Below are 20,703 nucleotides of genomic sequence, written 5' to 3'. Positions count from 1 at the left end.
TTCGTCGAGGGCGTGATGACGTCAGTGGGACGCGACTCGGGACTCGGCGGCGGTCCCACAGTAAAGGGCATAGACATCTTATAAGTAGACGCAGCATTGGCTCCTGTGACGCGAGAAATTTGGCCGCCATCTTGAAGTGGTGATGGGGAGCCGGCGAGCAGCCTAAACTGAGAGTTGACAGGTAGAAAACAAAGATGGTGTTCAGCGTTTTTCTGCTCAAATGAGCGGACTGTTGAAAATAGGAATCGGGGGATTACTTTTCACAAGTAAGATTTAACATTAACATACTATTGGTTGTATTTTGTGAAAATAATATTAGCACAGAGTTGAGAAGGAGCAAAGATCTTCAATAGTACTGAAATCGTAGCCGCTAGCAAACAAGAGTATGACCATAATATAATTGCTTGTCAATGAAATTAATTACATTTAAAAATGTCATACTTGTCATTCTCTGCAAACTTATGGTGGCATCATGCCTTCTTGTTGTGTATAATTATCTGCAAAACCATGAAATGTTCTATTTTGTCTTCATTATTTTTGTCAGAATGCACCTGAATGCTTCATTTGTATGTGAACATCCCAAATAAATCTTCTGGGGGAGGATGACCCCCCTACAGGGGTTTGGTTTACAAACTTTCAGCCCCACCTAAAACAAAATTCACTAGCCGCCCCTGATTATGATGCATTCTCATTTTAGACAAAGTATAAAACAATACTTTCTTAACAGTATCATTGTAACCAGGAATACGTCTTCAAGTAATTACAATTACTTGTTAACAATTACTTGTTAACAATATTCAAATACTAACATTGTTGGGTAAGACAGAATGTGGCTTTATTCTGAATCCAGTGAAACAGATTGGTGCATGGTTTTAGCTGATATAAAGACTTTCAGATGTTTATATATGTTTATGTTTAAGTATTTGGCAGACGCTTTTATCCAAAGTGACATACATAAAAAAATACATATAAAACAATCACTGTAAACATTATAATTTAAGGGAAGAATGTAATACAAAATATCAATACAAAGTGTCAAGACAGAATAAACTCTCTGCTGCTGCAGCAACAGGGATACAGTCTATAGGTCCCTAAGATATATAGATATCTAATGTATTCATACATTATTTTTACGCATGTTTATATAACCTCATCATATTGTTTCTTCAATTTAAAAATAGCTGACCGTTTTTTTCCCCCTTCTCTGGGATTATACTCCCAGTTTTGATCTCAGATGTCTGGTCACTTATAGCATATAAGATAATTATATTATTGTTAAGCAAACTATAAATAATAAAACACGCCAAAACATGTGTCCTTTATCATAGCTACACGTATGACGAAAAAGCGCGTGAAAATCAGTGGTATTCACCAGAGGTGTGGACTCGAGTCACATGACTTGGACTCGAGTCAGACTCGAGTCATGAATTTGATGACTTAAGACTCGACTTGACAAAATGTAAGACTTGCAACTCGACTTAGACTTTAACATCAATGACTTGTGACTTCACTTGGACTTGAGCCTTTTGACTTGACATGACTTGCCACTTTCCCCAAAATCCAAAGCTTAAAAAGTTATTTGGGAGCGCTCCGTATTTTTCATTTTCTTCGTATGTCTATCAGCGTGTTATTCCTGTCAGCTGGTGTGCTGTCAGTACAACAGACAATCAAATTAGAACTACTTGTTTTCATCACACAGCATTCATCCAATCAAATTGCAGGACAACCAATGACCAAGAGTTGTCCAACAACGTGCCAGTGATAAACAATTATGTTAAAGTTGGTTTCGTTCGGGTATAAAAACTACGACTTGGTCAACAAAAAACGAATTGCCGTATGCAAATCACACAGTTCGAATATTACAGACGGAGACGCAACAACTTCCAACTTCGTTCGACATTTGAAGTTGCACAAAGAAGGGTAAGTTTTGAATGTAAGATAACGTTTATTGGCTAAGTAACGTGACTTTTATTTGCTGTGTAGTTAAATCAGTCAGGCTGCAAACTCACTGCTAACGTTATAACCATAGACATCTTATAAGTAGACGCAGCATAGAGCGCTACTGCCTACTGGCGCAGACGAGGCGCGGGGCCGCCATCTTGGAGTGGTGATCCGCTCCACTCAGTGCAATTCATTTGGCAGGAGCAATGAACTGTCAGCGCATTTAATTCATTTTACCTCACTGAATACCACTGATTTTCACGCGCTTTTTTGTCATACGTGTGTAACAGACACATGTTTTGGCGTGTTTTATTATTCATAGTTTGCTTAACAGTAATATAATATTCTTATACGCTATAAGTGACCAGACGTCCGAGATCAAAACTGGGAATATAATCCCAGAGAAGGGGGAAAAAAACGGTAAACTATTTTTAAGTTGAAGAAACAATATGATTAGGTTATATATACATATGCGTGTATCCTACATAAACAATGTATGAATACATTAGATATCTATATATCTTAGGGACCTATAGACTGTATCTCTGTTGCTTCAGCAGCAGAGAGTTTATTTTGTATTGATATTTTCTATTACATTCTTCCCTTAAATGATAATGTTTGCAGTGATTGTTTTATATGTATTATTTTATGTAAGTCGCTTTGGATAAAAGCGTCTGCCAAATACTTAAACATATATAAACACCTGAAAGTCTTCATATCAGCTAAAACCACCAATCTGTTTCACTGGATTCAGAATAAAACCAAATTCTGTTTAACCCAACAACGTTAGTATTTGAATATTGTTACTTGAAGACTGATTCCTGGTTACAATTATACTGTTAAGAAAGTATTGTCTTATACTTTGCCTAAAATGAGAATGCATCATAATCAGTAGTGGCTGGTGAATTTTGTTTTAGGTGGGGCTGAAAGTTTGTAAACCAAACCCCTGTAGGGGCGTCATCCTCCCCCAGAAGATTTCTTTGTGATTTTCACATACAAATATTGAAGATCTTTGCTCCTTCTCAACTCTGTGGTAATATTATTTTCATAAAATACAACCAATAGTACGTTAATGTTAAATCTTACTTGTGAAAAGTAATCCCCCGATTCCTATTTTCAACAGTCTGCTCATTTGAGCAGGAAAACGCTGAACACCATCTTTGTTTTCTACCTTTCAACTGTCAGTTTAGGCTGCTCGCCGGCTCCTCATCAGCACTTCAAGATGGCGGGCAAATTGCTCACGTCACAGCAACCAATGCTGCGTCTACTTATAAGATGTCTATGGTTATAACGTCATTGCAAACACGGCAATCTGTTGCGTCCACTGCAGTTTGCTACCTTATTCATACTTTTTGTCAAGTGATTTTTTTTAAAGCAGGGTTTCATGAGGTACCTATACATAACGTTACGTTAGTCAATGTATCACACACAGTAACGTAACGTTAGTCAATGTATCACACACAGTAACATTACGTTAGTCAATGTATCACACACAGTAACGTAACGTTGGACGGCAGTCAGCAGCACCGCGTATTTTAGCCACCTACAAAAAGACAAACATAGTCAAATAAAGGTCAGTTAAAATGTATACTATATTAAGAATATGTGTACATATTGCATAGGGTCCTGACATCTAAAAAGTACAACTCTGTTCATTGTTATGTTCATATATTTGTTATGTTTTTCATGTGTACGCACACATAAACACACATGCAGTATGAGATGAGATAAGGTAAGAACAGGATAGAAACTGCTGTGGAACTAGTTACAATGCAATATGCCATGGAAATACAATGTTAACACTTTTGTGCAAATAAGTACAGTTGCACTTGTTTTTTTCAAATGTGTTTATTCTGTAAAGGAATGAGTTACATGTTTAAAATGACTGGTTAATAGTGCTATTTTGAAGTGCAATGTCAGCACTATCTTTTTCCCTGCAATTTCGAATGCACTTGTTTTAATAAATAAATACAGCGTTTTAAAAGCATACACAATCTGTGTAAATATATTAGTCTGTGGTTAAATGACTTGAAAGGACTCGAAACTCAAAATGCAGGACTTGGGACTTGACTTGAGACTTTCCAGTCTTGACTTTGGACTTGACTCGGACTTGCCCTGTCTTGACTCGGGACTTGACTCGAGACTTGAGGGTAAAGACTTGAGACTTACTTGTGACTTGCAAAGCAATGACTTGGTCCCACCTCTGGTATTCACTATTCAGTGAGGTAAGATGAATGAAATGCGCTGACAGTTCATTGCGCCTGCCAAATGAATTGCACTGAGTGGAGCGGATCACCACTGCAAGATGGCGGCCCCGCGTCTTGTCAGCGCCAGGAGGCAGTCGCGCTCCATGACGCGTACACTTAGAAGATGTCTATGGTAAAGGGCGTGATGACGTCAGCAGGACGCGACTCGGGACTGTCCCACAGTAAAGATGGCAGACACGTCGGGGACCGAGCTGTCAGACGAGAAAGACGCGGACAGTGAGCGCCAAAACAAGCTCGGCTCGCCGTGGGACGGAGCGAACAAGACCGGGAAAGTCGTCATTTCTTCAGCCCTGCCGGAGACTTTGGGGTTTTACGACATTAACGCCGTCAGACGCGAGAGAAGCGAGCACTCGGCAGGTGAAAGGTCGCCTTGGCTCAGCCCCCTTTTGGCGCGGCTAGCATGCGTCTTACTTTTGTTACTTTACTGTCCTGCTTGAGTCTCTAACGCAAACTATTTCCAGCGACAGCCGCACGGATACAAATTGAAGCATGTGGGGACACTTTGATGTCACAATTATGTTGCTTTATTGCAGTTTAATTAATTGATGACATACAGTGGTGGTCAAAAGTGTACATACTCTTGTAAAGAACATCATGTCATGGCTGTCTTGACTTTCCAATCATTTCTACAACTCTTATTGTTTTGTGATAGAGTGATTGGAGCACATACTTGTTGGTCACAAAAAACATTCATGAAGTTTGCTTCTTTTATGAATTTATTATGAGTCTACTGTAAATGTGACAATCTGCTAAATCAAAAGTATACATACAGCAACATACATTATCAATGTTGGTGATGTAGAAAAGTTACAATCAAATCAAATGATCTTCTTTGGCCTCTTAACTTCATGCGAGTGATTATGATTGACGGCACCTGTTGACTTCTCTGAGCCCATTTAAATAGGGCTGATGTGATGCAGTCGTTAGACTCGGTTACAAGCGCGACAATGGGAAATCATTGACTTGAACAAGTCAGGAAAGTCACTTGGAGCCATTGCAAAGCAGCTTAAGGTCCCAAGAGCAACTGTGCAGACAATTGTTGGTAAGTATGAAGTTGGCTTCACGCTGACACCAAGGAAGTCGAGTCGACAACCAGCAGTTGTCCTGACAGACCTTGATTAGGCGGATGACATCAGGTCCACTACTAACCACATTGTGAAGTATGCAGACGACACGACAGTAGTGGGCCTCATCCGTGACATGGACTACAGGGAGGAGGTGAAACATCTGGTTGACTGGTGCAGAACCAACAACCTGGTCCTGAATGTCAACAAGACCAAGGAGATCATCGTTGACTTCAGGAAGCATCAGTCCAGCCACGCTCCACTCTACATCAACGGCACAGCGGTGGAGATAGTAGGCAGCACCAAGTTCCTGGGGGTGCAGATAACTGACAATATAACCTGGTCCCTACACACCGGAGCTCTTGTAAAAAGAGCTCAGCAGCGCATGCACTTTTTGCGTCGGATGAAAAGAGCACAGCTCCCTCCCCCCATTCTCACCACATTCTACAGAGGCACTATAGAGAGCCTGCTGACCAACAGCATCTCTGTCTGGACTGGAGCCTGCAATGCCTCAGACTGGAAGTCTCTCCAGAGAGTGGTGAGGACGGCGGAAAATATCATCAGGACTCCTCTTCCTCCTATCCAGGAGATCGCAAAAAGCCGCTGCCTGACCAGGGCTCAGAAAATCTGCAAAGACTCCTCCCACCCCCACCAAGAATTGTTTTCACTGCTGGACTCTAGAAAGAGGTTCCGCAGCCTCCGAAGCAGAACTTCCAGGTTCTGTAACAGCTTCTTCCCTCAGGCCGTAAGACTCTTGAACGCATCATAATTAAATTATCCCCTCAACTCCCCCCAAAATGGATTAACTCGCTGGAATAAAAAAGACAATATAACATACATCCATAAACGTGAAAAAGTGCAATATATTTATCTGTACAGTAATCTATTTATTTATATGTATTTATTTATTTTATATATATATTTATTTATTTATATATGCACCTTATTGCTTTTTTATCCTGCACTACCATGAGCTTATGTAACGAAATTTCGTTCTTATCTGTGCTGTAAAGTTCAAATTTGAATGACAATAAAAAGGAAGTCTAAGTATAAGTCTAAGTCTGCTCTCCAACACCGTGGAACAAGCACAAGAACTACTACACAGGGTAGAGCTAGAGTGCGCCTTAGGCTAAATGCCAAGAAAACTGAGGTCATGACCTACAACGTTCCACCAGAACATCAACCTCTGATAACAGCAGGAGGCACTGTGCTGAAAGAAGTTGAGGACTTCAAATACCTGGGCGCATGGGTCTACTTAACTGAGCAAGATCTAAAAGTGAGGAAGGCACTTGCATAGAGGGCCCTGAACGGCATGACCAGTGTATGGAACTCCAACCTTCCCCGCCAAATCAAACTCAGCTTCTTCTATGCGACAGTTGAGTCCGTTCTCCTCTATGGCAGCGAATGCTGGACCCTGAAGCCAATCCTGGAGAAGTCTCTGGATGGATGCTACACCAGGATGCTGCGTGCAGTGCTTAACATCAACAAGAGTGTGCACGTAACCAACAGAATCCTCTACAAGGGAATACCAAGGGTGAGCGAGAAGATTGCTGCAAGGAGAATGAGTCTAGCAGGATACTGCCAAAGGCATTAGGAGCTACCAGCCAGCAAATTGGTGCTGTGGGAACCAACACATGGGCATCGGTCAAGAGGACGTCCCACACTAACATACGTGGACATACTCAAGAAGGATGCAGGAGCTCAGAGTACCAAGGAACTGGCCAAATGTATGGAGAATCGGGATGACTGGAAGCAACGATGAAAGGCTCGTCTGAGGACGACCTAGAGAGAGAGATAAATTGCATGGCACAGTTTTGTCACTGCCACGATAAGGAAGAAAATGCAAGCTATCACCTGCTGCTGTGAGAAAATTGGTCAGGATGATCAAGAGTCAACCGAGAACCACCAACAAGCAGGTCTGCAATGAATTGGAAGCTGCTGGAACACAGGTGTCAGTGTCCACAGTCAAGCGTGTTTTGCATCGCCATGGACTGAGAGGCTACCATGAAAGAAGCTCCAGAAGCGACACCTTAAGGCTCGTCTAAAGTTTGCTGCTGATCACATGGACAAAGATAAGACCTTCTGAAGGAAAGTTCTGTGGTCAGATGAAACAAATATGGAGCTGTTTACCCACAAGGAGAAAATGTGAAGCCTTTAATCTAGGCAACACCATCCGTACCGTCAAGCATGGTGGTGGTAGTATTATGATCTGGGCCTGTTTTGCTGCCAATGGAACTGGTGCTTTACAGAGAGTAAATGGGACAATGAAAAAGGAGGATTACCTCCAAGTTCTTCAGGACAAGCTAAAATCATCAGCCCGGAGGTTGGGTCTTGGGCGCAGTTGGGTGTTCCAACAGGACAATGACCCCAAACACACGTCAAAAGTGGTAAAGGAATGGCTAAACAGGCCAGAATGAAGGTTTTACAATGGCCTTCCCAAAGTCCTGACAATGTGTGGACAATGCTGAAGAAACTAGTCCATGTCAGAAAACCAACACATTTAGCTGAACTGCACCAATTTTGTCAAGAGGAGTGGTCAAAAATGCAAGCAGAAGCTTGTGGATGACTACCAAAAGCGCCTTATTGCAGTGAAACTTGCCAAGGGACATTTAAGCAAATATCAACATTGCTGTATGTATACTTTTGACCCAGCACATTTGCTCACATTTTCAGTAGACCCATAATAAATTCATAAAAGAAGCAAACTTCATGAATGTTTTTTGTGACCAACAAGTATGTGCTCCAATCACTCTATCACACAAAAAAAAAAAGAGTTGTAGAAATGATTGGAAACTCAAGACAGCCATGACATGATGTTCTTTACAAGTGTATGTAAACTTTTGACCACGACTGTAAGTGTTTTATATGGGTTGAAATAGATAATTATTGATATTTCTTATGACCCATCGAAAATAAGGACCAGAGGAAAAGGTATGACATTTAAACATTTTTATCTGACATGTAACCTTCCAATGATTTTAACCCCTTCAGCTATCAAGGTAGAAAGGAAATGTCAACACAAGCATGGAAAACACTCAAACAATGTAAACATTTAACAAGCTCTTAAAATGAAGGTGCAAAAATAAGGAATATGTAAAAACAATTCTTACAAAATACTGCAAAGTGTGAAAATTTAAACATAGAGAACCCTGAGAATAACTATGTTTTGCAGGTTTAGAGCCAGAAAGGTACAGCTGTGTAACATTTAATTATGTCTGTTATTCTTATTAAAGTATGGAAATACATTTGTTATGCTTGAATTAATATTTAAACATGATTGCACCAAATTACTATTATTTTAAAATAGCTCATTTTTGTAATTTATTTTGTTTGTACAATCCTGCACTTTTGTTCCTACCTGTTGTTTCTGTGTACTCCAATAAGGAACAGAACAGTTGAACAAATCTGAAAAACTGCCATACTGTCCAGGTGACAACCCTCTTTCAGCCACAATCTCTTTATGTTTACTTTCTCTTCTCACTCCATGCAAAGAATCAACAGCGAGACAGCCAGTCGGGTCACAACTCCCAATTTTTTCTGGCCAAAAAATTATACGTATAGAACTATTATCAAATGTATTTTTGATATCGATTACGTGTCTATCACAATATATATTGATTGTTGTATTGGCCCAGCCTTACCCGCCACAATAATATACTCATTCTTACGCCATTGACCATGTCCATGAATTGTTGTTCCAGATCCGTCATTGACGCGCTTCATCTGCACAGAGCTGACCAGAGGCTACTTCCTGGAGCACAATGAGGCCAAGTACACTGAGCGCAGGGAGAAGGTGTATACATGCATGCGCATACCCAAGGAACTAGAGAAGGTACCCCATCGTCTTACTGACACAAATATTCCACCAAAACCTCTATGCAGATTACAAAACCCAAAAGCAGTAAAGTTGTCATGTTGTGTAAATCCTTTTCAATCCTTTTCAACTTATATTCAATTGAATAGACTGCAAAGACAAGGTATTTCATGTTCACACTGAGAAACTTAAATGTTTGGAAACTGAGGAGACCAATTTCTGAAGCTTTTCACACTGAGAAACTTCATTTTGTTTTAGCAAATAATCATGAACTTAAAATGTAATGGCAGTAACACATTGCAAATAAGTTGGCACAGGGGTATGTTTACCACTGTGCTACATGGCCTTTCCTTTTAACAACACTCAGTGGGAACTGAGGAGACCAATTTTTTAAGCTTTTTAGGTGGAATTCTTTCCCATTCTTGCTTGATATACAGCTTTAGATGTTCAACAGTCCGGGGGTCTCCGTTGTGGTATTTTAGGCTTCATAATGCGCCACCAATTTTCAATGGGAGACAGGTCTGGACTACAGGCAGGCCAGTCTAGTACCCACACTCTTTTACTATGAAGCCACGCTGTTGAAACACGTGGCTTGGCATTGTCTTGCTGAAATAAGCAGGGGCGTCCATGATAACGTTGCTTGGATGGCAACATATGTCGCTCCAAAGCCTGTATGTACCTTTCAGCATTAATGGTGCCTTCACAGATGTGTAAGTTACCCTTGCCTTGGCCACTAATACACCCCCATACCATCACAGATGCTGCCTTTTACACTTTGCACTTAGAACAATCCGAATGGTTCTTTTCCTATTAGGTCTGGAGGACACAACGTCCACAGTTTCCAAAAACAATTTGAAATGTGGACTCGTCAAACCACAGAACACTTTTCCACTTTGCATCAGTCCATCTTAGATGAGCTCGAGCCCAGCAAAGCCGGCGGCTTTTCTGGGTGTTGTTGATAAATGGCTTGATAAATTGCACTTACAGATGTAGCGACCAACTGTAGTTACTGACAGTGGTTTTCTGAAGTGTTCCTGAGCCCATGTGGTGATATCCTTTACACACTGATGTCGCTTTTTGATGCAGTACCGCCTGAAGGATCCAAGGTCCGTAATATCATGGCTTACGTGCAGTGATTTCTCCAGATTCGCTGAACCTTTTGATGATATTACAGAGCGTAGATGGTGAAATCCCTAAATTCCTTGCAATAGCTGGTTGAGAAATGTTCTTAAACAATTTGCTCAGGCATTTGTTGACAAAGTGGTGACCCTCGCCCCGTCCTTGTTTGTGAATGACTGAGCATTTCATGGAAGCTGCTTTTATACCCAATCATGGCACCCACCTGTTCCCAATTAGCCTGTTCACCCGTGGGATGTTCTAAATAAGTGTTTGACGAGCAATCCTCAACTTTCTCAGTCCTTTTCGCCACTTGTGCCAGCTTTTTTGAAACATGTTGCAGGCGTCAAATTCCAAATGAGCTAATATTTGCAAAAAAATAACAACGTTTACCAGTTTCAACCTTAAGTATCTTGTCTTTGCAGTCTATTCAATTGAATATAAGTTGAAAAGGATTTGCAAATAATTGTATTCTCTTTTTATTTACCATTTACACAACGTGACAACTTCACTGCTTTTTGGGTTTTGTAAGATAGAATCCAAAACATTTGCCGGTGCTGGAAGTTGAACTCTACCAGGGCTGCAACGATTCATCAATTAATTCGATTAGAGAGAAAACAAGCTTTGATTTGTGGTATATTGCTTCAATGATTAATTTATTGAGTTCAACTCATAGAAATATATAAAATCCAGCCCGCATGGACTGCTTGAATAAAGCACACTTGAGAGCGGTGGTGTGTGGCCGTAAAGATGCATAAAGACTGGGAATAAAAGAATAACGACGAGGGAGGGGAAAGGGTCTAAGAAACAAACAAGAAAGCATCCTGCATATTTACACAGTCTATTTTACTCGCACTATTTTATGTTTGACTTGCAAAACAAATGGTGTTTTTTTTTCAATTATTTACAAAAGGTAAACATGCTCGACTTTAGGCTACTCTTAGCTAGCAGCTACACAACAGCTAACCTAATTACGTACAATAGCACACAAGCGTGACAGTAACAAGTGTCCTTACAGTAATTAAACAATATTGCAGTGTAAAACAGCACATTTGTCAATAAAAACAAGTATCAAATAATTATAGTTGCATATTACTTACACACACAAAGTCTCTTAGACAAGGTGTATTAAAAAAAGTATCCGGTAACAAATGTGTCTGCATCATTCAACTTACTGACTCATGAGCTTCACTTAATGAATTAGCATAAGTCCATTCTAAACAGTTGTACGTAATTAGGTTAGTGTTTTTCATAGCTACCATTGTTCTCTGTTTGACTCATTTCACTTGATCAAACTTTTTTTAATATTGCACACCACAAAGTAATCAAAGTATCTATTTGTGTCAGTATTGAATCGTATCTATATTAATAGCAGCCAATACTCAAGGCTCCAATATCAGTGTTGTATCATAAGTTTAAGTCTATTTTACTAGCGCTATTTTATGTTTGACTTGCAAAACAAATGTTTTTTTCAAACATATTTATCAAACTCAATTCAGAATATGTACATAATAAGGTTACAGAATGTGTGTTCTTCTTCTTCTTCTTCTTCTTATTCAATAAATCCAAACCCCGTTTCCATATGAGTTGGGAAATTGTGTTAGATGTAAATATAAACGGAATACAATACAATGATTTGCAAATCCTTTTCAACCCATATTCAATTGAATGCACTACAAAGACAAGATATTTGATGTTGAAACTCAAACTTAATTTTTTTTTTTTTTTGCAACTAATAATTACGGTAACTTAGAATTTCATGGCTGCAACACGTGCCAAAGTAGTTGGGAAAGGGCATGTTCACCACTGTGTTACATCACCTTTTCTTTTAACAACACTCAATAAACGATTGGGAACTGAGGAAACTAATTGTTGAAGCTTTGAAAGTGGAATTCTTTCCCATTCTTGTTTTATGTAGAGCTTCAGTCGTTCAACAGTCCGGGGTCTCCGCTGTCGTATTTTACGCTTCATAATGCGCCACACATTTTCGATGGGAGACAGGTCTGGAAAAATCAACAGGAAGTTTGCAATTCCCCCTTCAAAACAAAAGTTGTGTAAAAACAGTCACCTTTTTTCAAACATTATCTCCTCTGAGCGCGTTTGTCTTGTTGGCTTCAAATTAGCACAGGAGAGAGATTGAACCCTTCTGATTAAAAGTTGATGAGAGTTTTAATTACTGCTCCGGTTTGGATTTTATGAGCCCTCAAAGCCGGTCCCGTTTATCGCTGCTTGCAGCTTTAATTTTGCTTTAATTTTTAACTTTAATAAAACAAATACAATAATATATACTGACGCGCTCATGCTAAAAGTGCAATTTCAATTACATATGTATTTATGAGAAAAATAAAATCAAATTGTTTATTTACTCTCCTTTTCCTAAAAAAAAAAACTTTGGGAAAGTGTGTTTTATCTAATCATTGGATTACTAAATTAATTGATAACTGTAGCCCTAAATTCCACCAGATGGCAGTAGCTGCATTTAAGGTAACAACATCAAGCAGATGTATGTCTATTTATGCTATTCATATTGTTATTGTGTTGCTGCCGTGTTCCTGTATTTACTGTTTATACTGCTGCCAGGGGGGTTTTTGTTTATTTGTTTTTCGGTTATTTAGTAACAAAGCTCACAAAGGTATGGGTGGATTTTGATGAAACTTTCAGGAAATGGGATAAGGAACAAGTGATTGCATTTTGAGGGTGATGCGTCTCCATTCAGGATATTTTTTAAAGGACTCTTTACCTTTGGGATTTAAGACCTGGCTGAGGTCTGTGCTCTCCGAGAGCTTTACTATGTAACAAATTGGTCCCAAAATTAACATTTTTCCTTTCCCCTTCTCAATGCACCCACATCATTACTAAAGTCTAAACATGTATTTGTTCTATACCAGGGGGGTCCAACGTGCGTGTTGGGGGCCATTTGTGACCCGCAGCTTATTTCTTAACGGCCTGCAGCACATTCTAAAAATACTATCAGAAAACATAATAAGGTGAAATAAAAGAGCATATGGGTGAAATGTAACCAGAACAAATTTAAATTTTTATTCTAATAACACAAAGCTGCCATTCAGACCGGTTTTTTTTTCATTAAAGCTGTCATTGCTCAAAAAATAATGACAAATTAAAATCACTGTTATGAATTGTTGACCTATCAAGGCTGCAATTACTTCGCATCAAATATTCCACTTTGAAATATTTATGTGTGGAAATATTGTATATTTTGTGTTTACCATGTAAAAACAAAGCTTTCTTTGACAGAAAGGGACTAAAACAAACATTAAAAAATAATGACAAATTATAATCGACGCATAGATCTGCAGTTGATCTAGAGCATGGGTGTCAAACTCTGGCCCGCGGGCCAAATTTGGCCCGCCGTGTATTGTCACTTGGCCCTTGAGGTGATATCAAATTAACACTAGAGCTGGCCCGCCGATTATATACAGCGGCGGTGCCGCGGTACACCGCTAATCCTCATACTTGCCCAACCTCCCGGGAGACTCCCAAATTTCAGTGCCCCTCCCGAGAATCATCACGTCCCCTTTTCGTCCAGTCCAACGAGTGCTGGCCCTGATTACAATTGATCTTTCTGCACGTAAGCTAAATAAACATGCTGGCCACAGGTACTTTACTCCAATATCTTAGCATAGTTTTCCTTGGACTTGTTTTCCTTTATTTTGAAATAAGAGAACAGCAGTTCTTAGATTGGACCTCAATGCATGTGCAGAAAAGCTGTAAGGGAGCATGTTCTTTAGCAATATAACTTATTATATGTAAGCAATAATGTATTGTTTTTTATGATAACATCTCCACTTCTTGTAGCACATGAACTGCTGTTCATTTAATTCTCAGGACTCCATCTTGTCAAAGCAGCTCCAACTTCCAGGGTTTCCCCTCCTCAGCCAAAGGGCCGCAGAGAAATGTGCAAACATTAAAAGTTGATATATTCATAGGCACTTCAAAGTGGTTTGATTGAGACTCCAGCAGAGAGCGCTGTGTCACTAGTCAAGTTGCTCAACATTTTTTAGCAGGAAGATGCTTTGACAAGATGTGATGTTGTGTAACTGCAACACTGATAGCTTTGTATTATTAGTTGTTTTTATGGGCAGCGCGCTGTAAATAAAGTTGTACGTGCTTGTTTGCAGCAAACCCTCCCACCGGCTTCGACAGTTCCACCTTCCCTTGACGCAGGGGTCTCTTGCATTCTACACTACAGCCTTGTAGCATTAGGAAGACACCGCACAGCAGCAAAAAGTTCCCACAAAATGTGTATCTTACAAAACCCAAAAGCAGTGAAGTAGTCACGTTGTGTAAATGGTAAATAAAAAGAGAATACAATGATTTGCAAATCCTTTTCAACTTATATTCAATTGAATAGACTGCAAAGACAAGATATTTCATGTTCACACCGAGAAACTTAATTTTTTTGCAAATATTAGCTCATTTGGAGTTTGATGCCTGCAACATGTTTCAAAAAAGCTGGCACAAGTGGCAAAAAAGACTTGAGAAAGTTGAGGAATGCTCATCAAAGACTTATCTGGAACATCCCACAGGTGAGCAGGCTAATTGGGAACAGGTGGGTACCATGATTGGGTATAAAAGCAGCTTCCATGAAATGCTCAGTCATTCACAAACAATGACGGGGCTCGCGAGGATCACCACTTTGTCAACAAACGCCTGAGCAAATTGTCCAACAATTTAAGAACAACATTTCTCAACCAGCTATTGCAAGGAATTTAGGGATTTCACCATCTAGGCTCCGTAATATCCTCAAAAGGTTCAGAGAATCTGGAGAAATCACTGCACGTAAGCGGCAAGGCTGAAAACCAACATTGAATGCCCGTGACCTTTGATCCCCCAACTAGATAAAAAAGGGACATCAGTGTGTAAAGGATATCACCACATGGGCTCAGGAACACTTCGGAAAACCACTGTCAGTAACTATAGTTGGTCGCTACATCTGTAAGTGCAAGTTAAAACTCTACTATGCAAAGCCAAAGCCATTTATCAACAACACCCAGAAACGCTTTGTTGGGCCTGAGCTCATCTAAGATGGACTGATGCAAAGTAGAAAAGTGTTCTGTGGTCTGACGAGTCCACATTTCAAATTGTTTTTGGAAACTGTGGACGTCGTGTCTTCCGGACCTAATAGGAAAAGAACCATCCGGACTGTTTAAGGCGCAAAGTGTAAAAGGCAGCATGTGTGATGGTATGGGGGTGTTTTAGTGTCCAAGGCATGGGTAACTTACACATCTGTGAAGGCACCATTAATGCTGAAAGGTACATACAGGTTTTGGAGCAACATATGTTGCCATCCAAGCAACGTTATCATGGACGCCCCTGCTTATTTCAGCAAGACAATGCCAAGCCACGTGTTACATCAACGTGGCTTCATAGTAAAAGAGTGCGGGTACTAGACTGGCCTGCCTGTAGTCCAGACCTGTCTCCCATTGAAAATGTGTGGTCCAATATAAAGGCTAAAATAGCAGAAGGGAGACTGTTGAACAACTTAAGCTGTACATCAAGCAAGAATGGGAAAGAATTCCACTTCAAAAATGTGTCTCCTCAGTTCCAAAACCTTTACTGAGTGTTGTTAAAAGGAAGGCCATGTAACACAGTGGTAAAAATGCCCCTGTGACAACTTTTTTGCAAGTGTTGCTGCCATTAAATTCTAAGTTCATGATTATTTGCAAAAAAACAAAAAAGAAGTTTCTCAGTGTGAACATGAAATATCTTGTCTTTGCAGTCCATTCAATTGAATATAAATTGAAAAGGATTTGCAAATCATTGTATTCTCTTTCTATTTACCATTTACACAACGTGACAACTTCACTGCTTTTGGGTTTTGTTGTACAAAATGTGTATTTCTGTAGTAGTGGCTGACGTGCAGGTATCTGACAACTATGTTCATGTGTTGTGTTTAATAGAATGTTTGTCTAAGTTTTTTTTTTTTTTTTTTTTTTTTTTTTTGCAGTTGATGATCTTTGGCTTCTTTCTATGCGTGGACGCCTTCCTGTACGTGTTCACGCTGCTGCCCCTCAGGGTGCTGCTGGCCCTGCTGCGCCTCCTCACGCTGCCATGCTGTGGCTTCAGGTCAGAAAGCACACGTCAAGCTGAATGTCTCTATGCTTCCTGGATACATTTCTAGAAAGTGTATTAGTGTTTCCTGTTGGCCGAACGAAGTAGCAGCTGCACTGATCATAATGTCAGCTGTTTTGACCGACTCACACAGCACACCTGATACATAACCGATTATACTCACATTAATTATCATGACAAACAACATACTCACATACTAATTCAATTACTACTTGTTTATAATTCATGCTTATTTCAAAAGATATTTTTTTTATGAACTCCGTGATTAAAGGTGTTTCATTGATAAGAAATCCCACATTTTGAATTAAAATATGTAAATATTTCAAATTAATGGAGGTGGGAATCTTTGGGCACCTCGCGGTTTCAACACGATATTCGTAATGTATTATTTGGTGTATTGATGATGAGAAAACGTTTTCAAAACCGGTTGCAAAAGCGCTTGTTGGCTGTGACGTGCAGTGTTTGACCCAAAGAACGTCATTTTGGAAATATATTGAAAAAAATGTATTTACAAAAATCACATAACCTTAATTAATATAATGAAAGAAAATACAGCAACTCCAACTCAATCCCAGCATTACAATACTTAGATCAACATTTACAAAGCAGTTGAAAAGACATACACAAATACAATACTAAAAAAAAGGAAAACCATTAGCGTATGAAAATAATAAATATTAATCAATGATAATATCAATAATATGTGTTTGTTTTTAACATTGATTCCTTAATAAAGTGCAAAAAAAGTTTTGTTTTTTATAATATTTTTGGGGTGGGGGTTAATAATTCCAGTTTTAAATTGATTCTAGAAAAATATTTGATTGCGATTCAGAATTAAAAAAAATTGTGATTTGGATTTGAATTGATTTTTTTTTGGCACGCCTACAAAATAACACTTAACACGATTAAAAACATTTTAAACTTATTTTTCTTATATACAAACTTACATTATAAAGCAACATCTAATTTTTCAGATATAAAAAAAACATTAGATTAAAATATTATATTATTATATTATTATATTAAAAATTAGATTTTTTTTTTCAATTTCATAAACATGAGTAAACAGTCAATTTCACTTTTGGTAAATAAAGCTTTACATATGATAAAAATGAATATTATTTATACATAAATCCACTTTATTTGTCACAATTCAATTAAAAGTAGAACAGAGGAACCCAAGGATGCAGATGGAATGTGAGTAAATAGTTCTTTACTAAACCAAAAAGCACTCACAACAATAATCCAAATAGAATGTAACAAAAAGCGACGGTGCAAAAAAGAGCACCGTGACAAAAAGAACAAAAGCTAATATACAAAGCTAACTAAACTTGGGTCGGAGTTGCAAGACGTGCAAACTAACAAAGTACATACCAAGCTGGATGGCACTGGAAATAGCCAAGAAGGTAAGAAGCATAAATACAAGGAGCATAGGAATCTTCATACAACAGGAGTCTAGGAGTGGAATTGCCGAGTGCCATCCAGCTGAAGAGGTGCTGCTTAAATAGTGTGAGGCTGATTGGACACAGCTGTGCACGTCTCACAACTCCGCCCACAGGAAAAGACAGGAACTCTGGGAAGAAGACAAACAATAAGAACCAGGTCTGCTGCACCAACAAAGGCAAACTGAACACAAACCACAAGATGGCAGCAGGCGGTGACAGTATTCCCCCCCTAATCAACGGACGCCACCTGGCGGACCTCCTGGCTTACCGGGAAATCTATGATAGAAATCAGAAATTAGTGATTTATCAATAATAAGGGAACGTGAAATCCAAGAACGATCCTCTGGCGGGTAACCCTTCCAGTCGATCAGAAATTGCACCCCCCTACCCCGCTTCCTGGCGTCCAAAATGGTGTTGACAGTATAGGCTGGATGACCCTCCACCTGCTGAGGAGCTGGGGGAGACACTGGTGGAGGGCTAAGGTCGCTCGACTCAACGGGCTTTAGGCGGGAGACATGGTAGACCGGATAAGACTTAAAAGACTTGGGTACCTTGACTCGAGCTGTGACGGGAGTGATCATCTGCTTCACCTCGTATGGTCCTATGAACCTAGGTGCCAGTTTCTTAGACTCTCCTGGCAGTGTAATGTCTTTAGATGATAACCAAACCTTCTGGCCGGGTTTGTAGTCGGGAGCTGGTCTGCGATGGCGATTTGCCATGATCTGGTTCCGACTGGCCGTACGAGACAAGGCGGCACGGGTATCACGCCACACACGGTGCACACGGCGCAGGAAGGTAGTCACGGAGGGAACTGTGGACTCGACCTCTTGAGAGGAGAAGATGGGAGGTTGGAAACCATGCACCACATGAAAAGGAGACAGGCCAGTAGATGAACAGATGAGGGTGTTACAGGCATACTCCACCCATGGGAGATAGGTGGACCACAGTGATGGATGCTGGTGACAAACACATCTCAGAGCCGCCCCTAAGTCCTGGTTGGCTCTTTCCGACTGTCCATTAGATTGTGGGTGGTACCCTGATGACATGCTGACAGTGGCCCCTAACAAGTTGCAGAAGGATCTCCATGTAGCGGATGAAAACTGAGAACCTCTGTCTGACACCACATCCATGGGGATCCCGTGAAGTCGAACCACATGGGTGACCAGAAGCTTGGCGGTCTCCAGGGAAGAGGGAAGTCTGCGAAGGGGGACAAAGTGTGTGAATTTAGAGAATCTGTCTACTATAGTGAGGATGACAGAAAAGCCCCTGGAGATGGGTAGACCTGTGACAAAGTCCAGAGCGATGTGCGACCATGGACGGGAGGGGATGGGAAGGGGCTGCAGCAACCCTGCAGGAGCTTGATGAGAAGCCTTGCTCCTGGCGCAAACAGGGCATGCAGCCACAAACTTCTTAGTGTCGGTGTGAATGGTAGGCCACCAGAACCGCTGTGTGAGCAGGAACTCCGTGCGTCTGGCACCTGGATGGCAGGCAATCTTGGAGGTGTGAGCCCACGACAAGACCTCTGCACGTAGAGTTCTTGGCACAAAAAGGCGGCCAGGAGGACATCCAGCAAGTGATGGGGAGTCCTTGATAGCCTCTGACACACGTCTCTCTACCTCCCACTGTACTGCGCCAAGGATCCGGGACTGAGGAAGGATAGTCTCTGGGGGAGTGTCTTCTGTCGGAGGAGAGAACATCCTAGACAAGGCATCAGGCCTTCCATTGAGTGAGCCAGGGCGAAAAGTGATACAGAAGTCGAACCTTGTGAGGAAGAGGGACCACCGGGCCTGGCGGGGATTGAGACGCTGGGCAGAGCGGAGGTAGGCTAGGTTCCGATGATCCGTGTAAATGATGAAGGGGTGTTTGGCACCCTCCAGCCAGTGCCTCCATTCTTGAAGGGCGAGGATCACTGCCAGAAGCTCTCGGTTCCCGATATCATAGTTCCTCTCCGCAGGGGAAAGGCGTTTGGAGAAGAAGGCGCAGGGGTGCAATTTCTGATCGGAACTGGAATGCTGGGACAAAACAGCCCCTACCCCGGTGTCCGATGCGTCCACCTCGACAAAAAAGGGGAGATCAGGATTAGCGTGGACTAACACAGGAGCGGAGGTAAAAAGGCATTTAAGGCGTCGAAAAGCGTGGTCAGCCTCCAAAGACCACACAAAAGGAACCTTAGCGGATGTTAATTTATTTAACGGTTGAGCTACTTTACTGAAGTCCCTAATAAAACGCCGGTAAAAATTAGCAAACCCCAAAAACCTCTGCAGCAGCTTCCTGGAGGACGGTGTTGGCCAGTCTGCAACCGCTTGGACCTGCCCCCTCTCAACAATCAATCCCAAAAACGACACTGTGGGCGAATGAAAAGTGCACTTTTGGGGCTTGACAAATAAACGGTTCTCCAAAAGTCTCTGTAAGACCAAACGGACATGCTGATGGTGTAATTCAATGGAGCGTGAAAAAATAAGTATGTCATCCAAGTAGACTACCACAAAACGGCCTATCATGTCACGGAGTACATCATTAATTAAACATTGAAAAACACCAGGAGCATTTGTGAGGCCAAATGGCATGACGCAATATTCGAAGTGGCCAAGCGGTGTGTTAAAAGCAGTCTTCCATTCATCACCTTCACGAATGCGCACGAGGTGATACGCATTACGTAGGTCCAATTTCGTAAATACTACCGCCCCATGCAGGGGAGCAAATGAAGATTCTAGCAGTGGAAGAGGGTATTTATTCTTAATAGTAATCTTGTTAAGGGCTCGGTAGTCTATACACGGTCGCAACCCACCATCCTTCTTCTTAACAAAGAAAAACCCTGCCGCCACCGGAGCAGAAGAGGGACGAATGTGTCCGGCGGTGAGAGATGAGGAGATGTATTCCTCCATTGCCTGCTGTTCGGGGCGCGAAATATTATACAGCCGCGAAGAAGGTAGTGGAGACCCTGGAAGGAGGTCAATGGCACA

At 40.9% G+C, this 20,703-nt stretch overlaps 1 protein-coding gene across 2 annotated transcripts in view; it reads left to right on the top strand.

Moving 5' to 3' along the window:
• The first annotated feature begins 4,355 nt into the window (after positions 1–4,355).
• Positions 4,356–20,703, top strand: part of tapt1a (transmembrane anterior posterior transformation 1a) — a 61,659-nt gene continuing 45,311 nt past the window's right edge. For both annotated transcript variants that reach the window (XM_061976887.2, XM_061976886.2), the window contains exons 1-3: positions 4,356–4,565; positions 8,974–9,104; positions 16,171–16,289. In XM_061976887.2, the coding sequence (XP_061832871.1) occupies positions 4,376–4,565; positions 8,974–9,104; positions 16,171–16,289 (440 nt within the window). In that variant the 5' untranslated portion in view covers positions 4,356–4,375. The remainder of the gene's footprint in view (positions 4,566–8,973; positions 9,105–16,170; positions 16,290–20,703) is intronic.

This window comes from Nerophis lumbriciformis, linkage group LG16, assembly GCF_033978685.3.
Source record: "Nerophis lumbriciformis linkage group LG16, RoL_Nlum_v2.1, whole genome shotgun sequence".
NCBI classification, from domain to species: Eukaryota; Metazoa; Chordata; class Actinopteri; order Syngnathiformes; family Syngnathidae; genus Nerophis; species Nerophis lumbriciformis.
The sequence above is the reverse complement of the archived record's forward strand: the minus strand, read 5'-3'. Positions and strand labels throughout refer to the sequence as shown.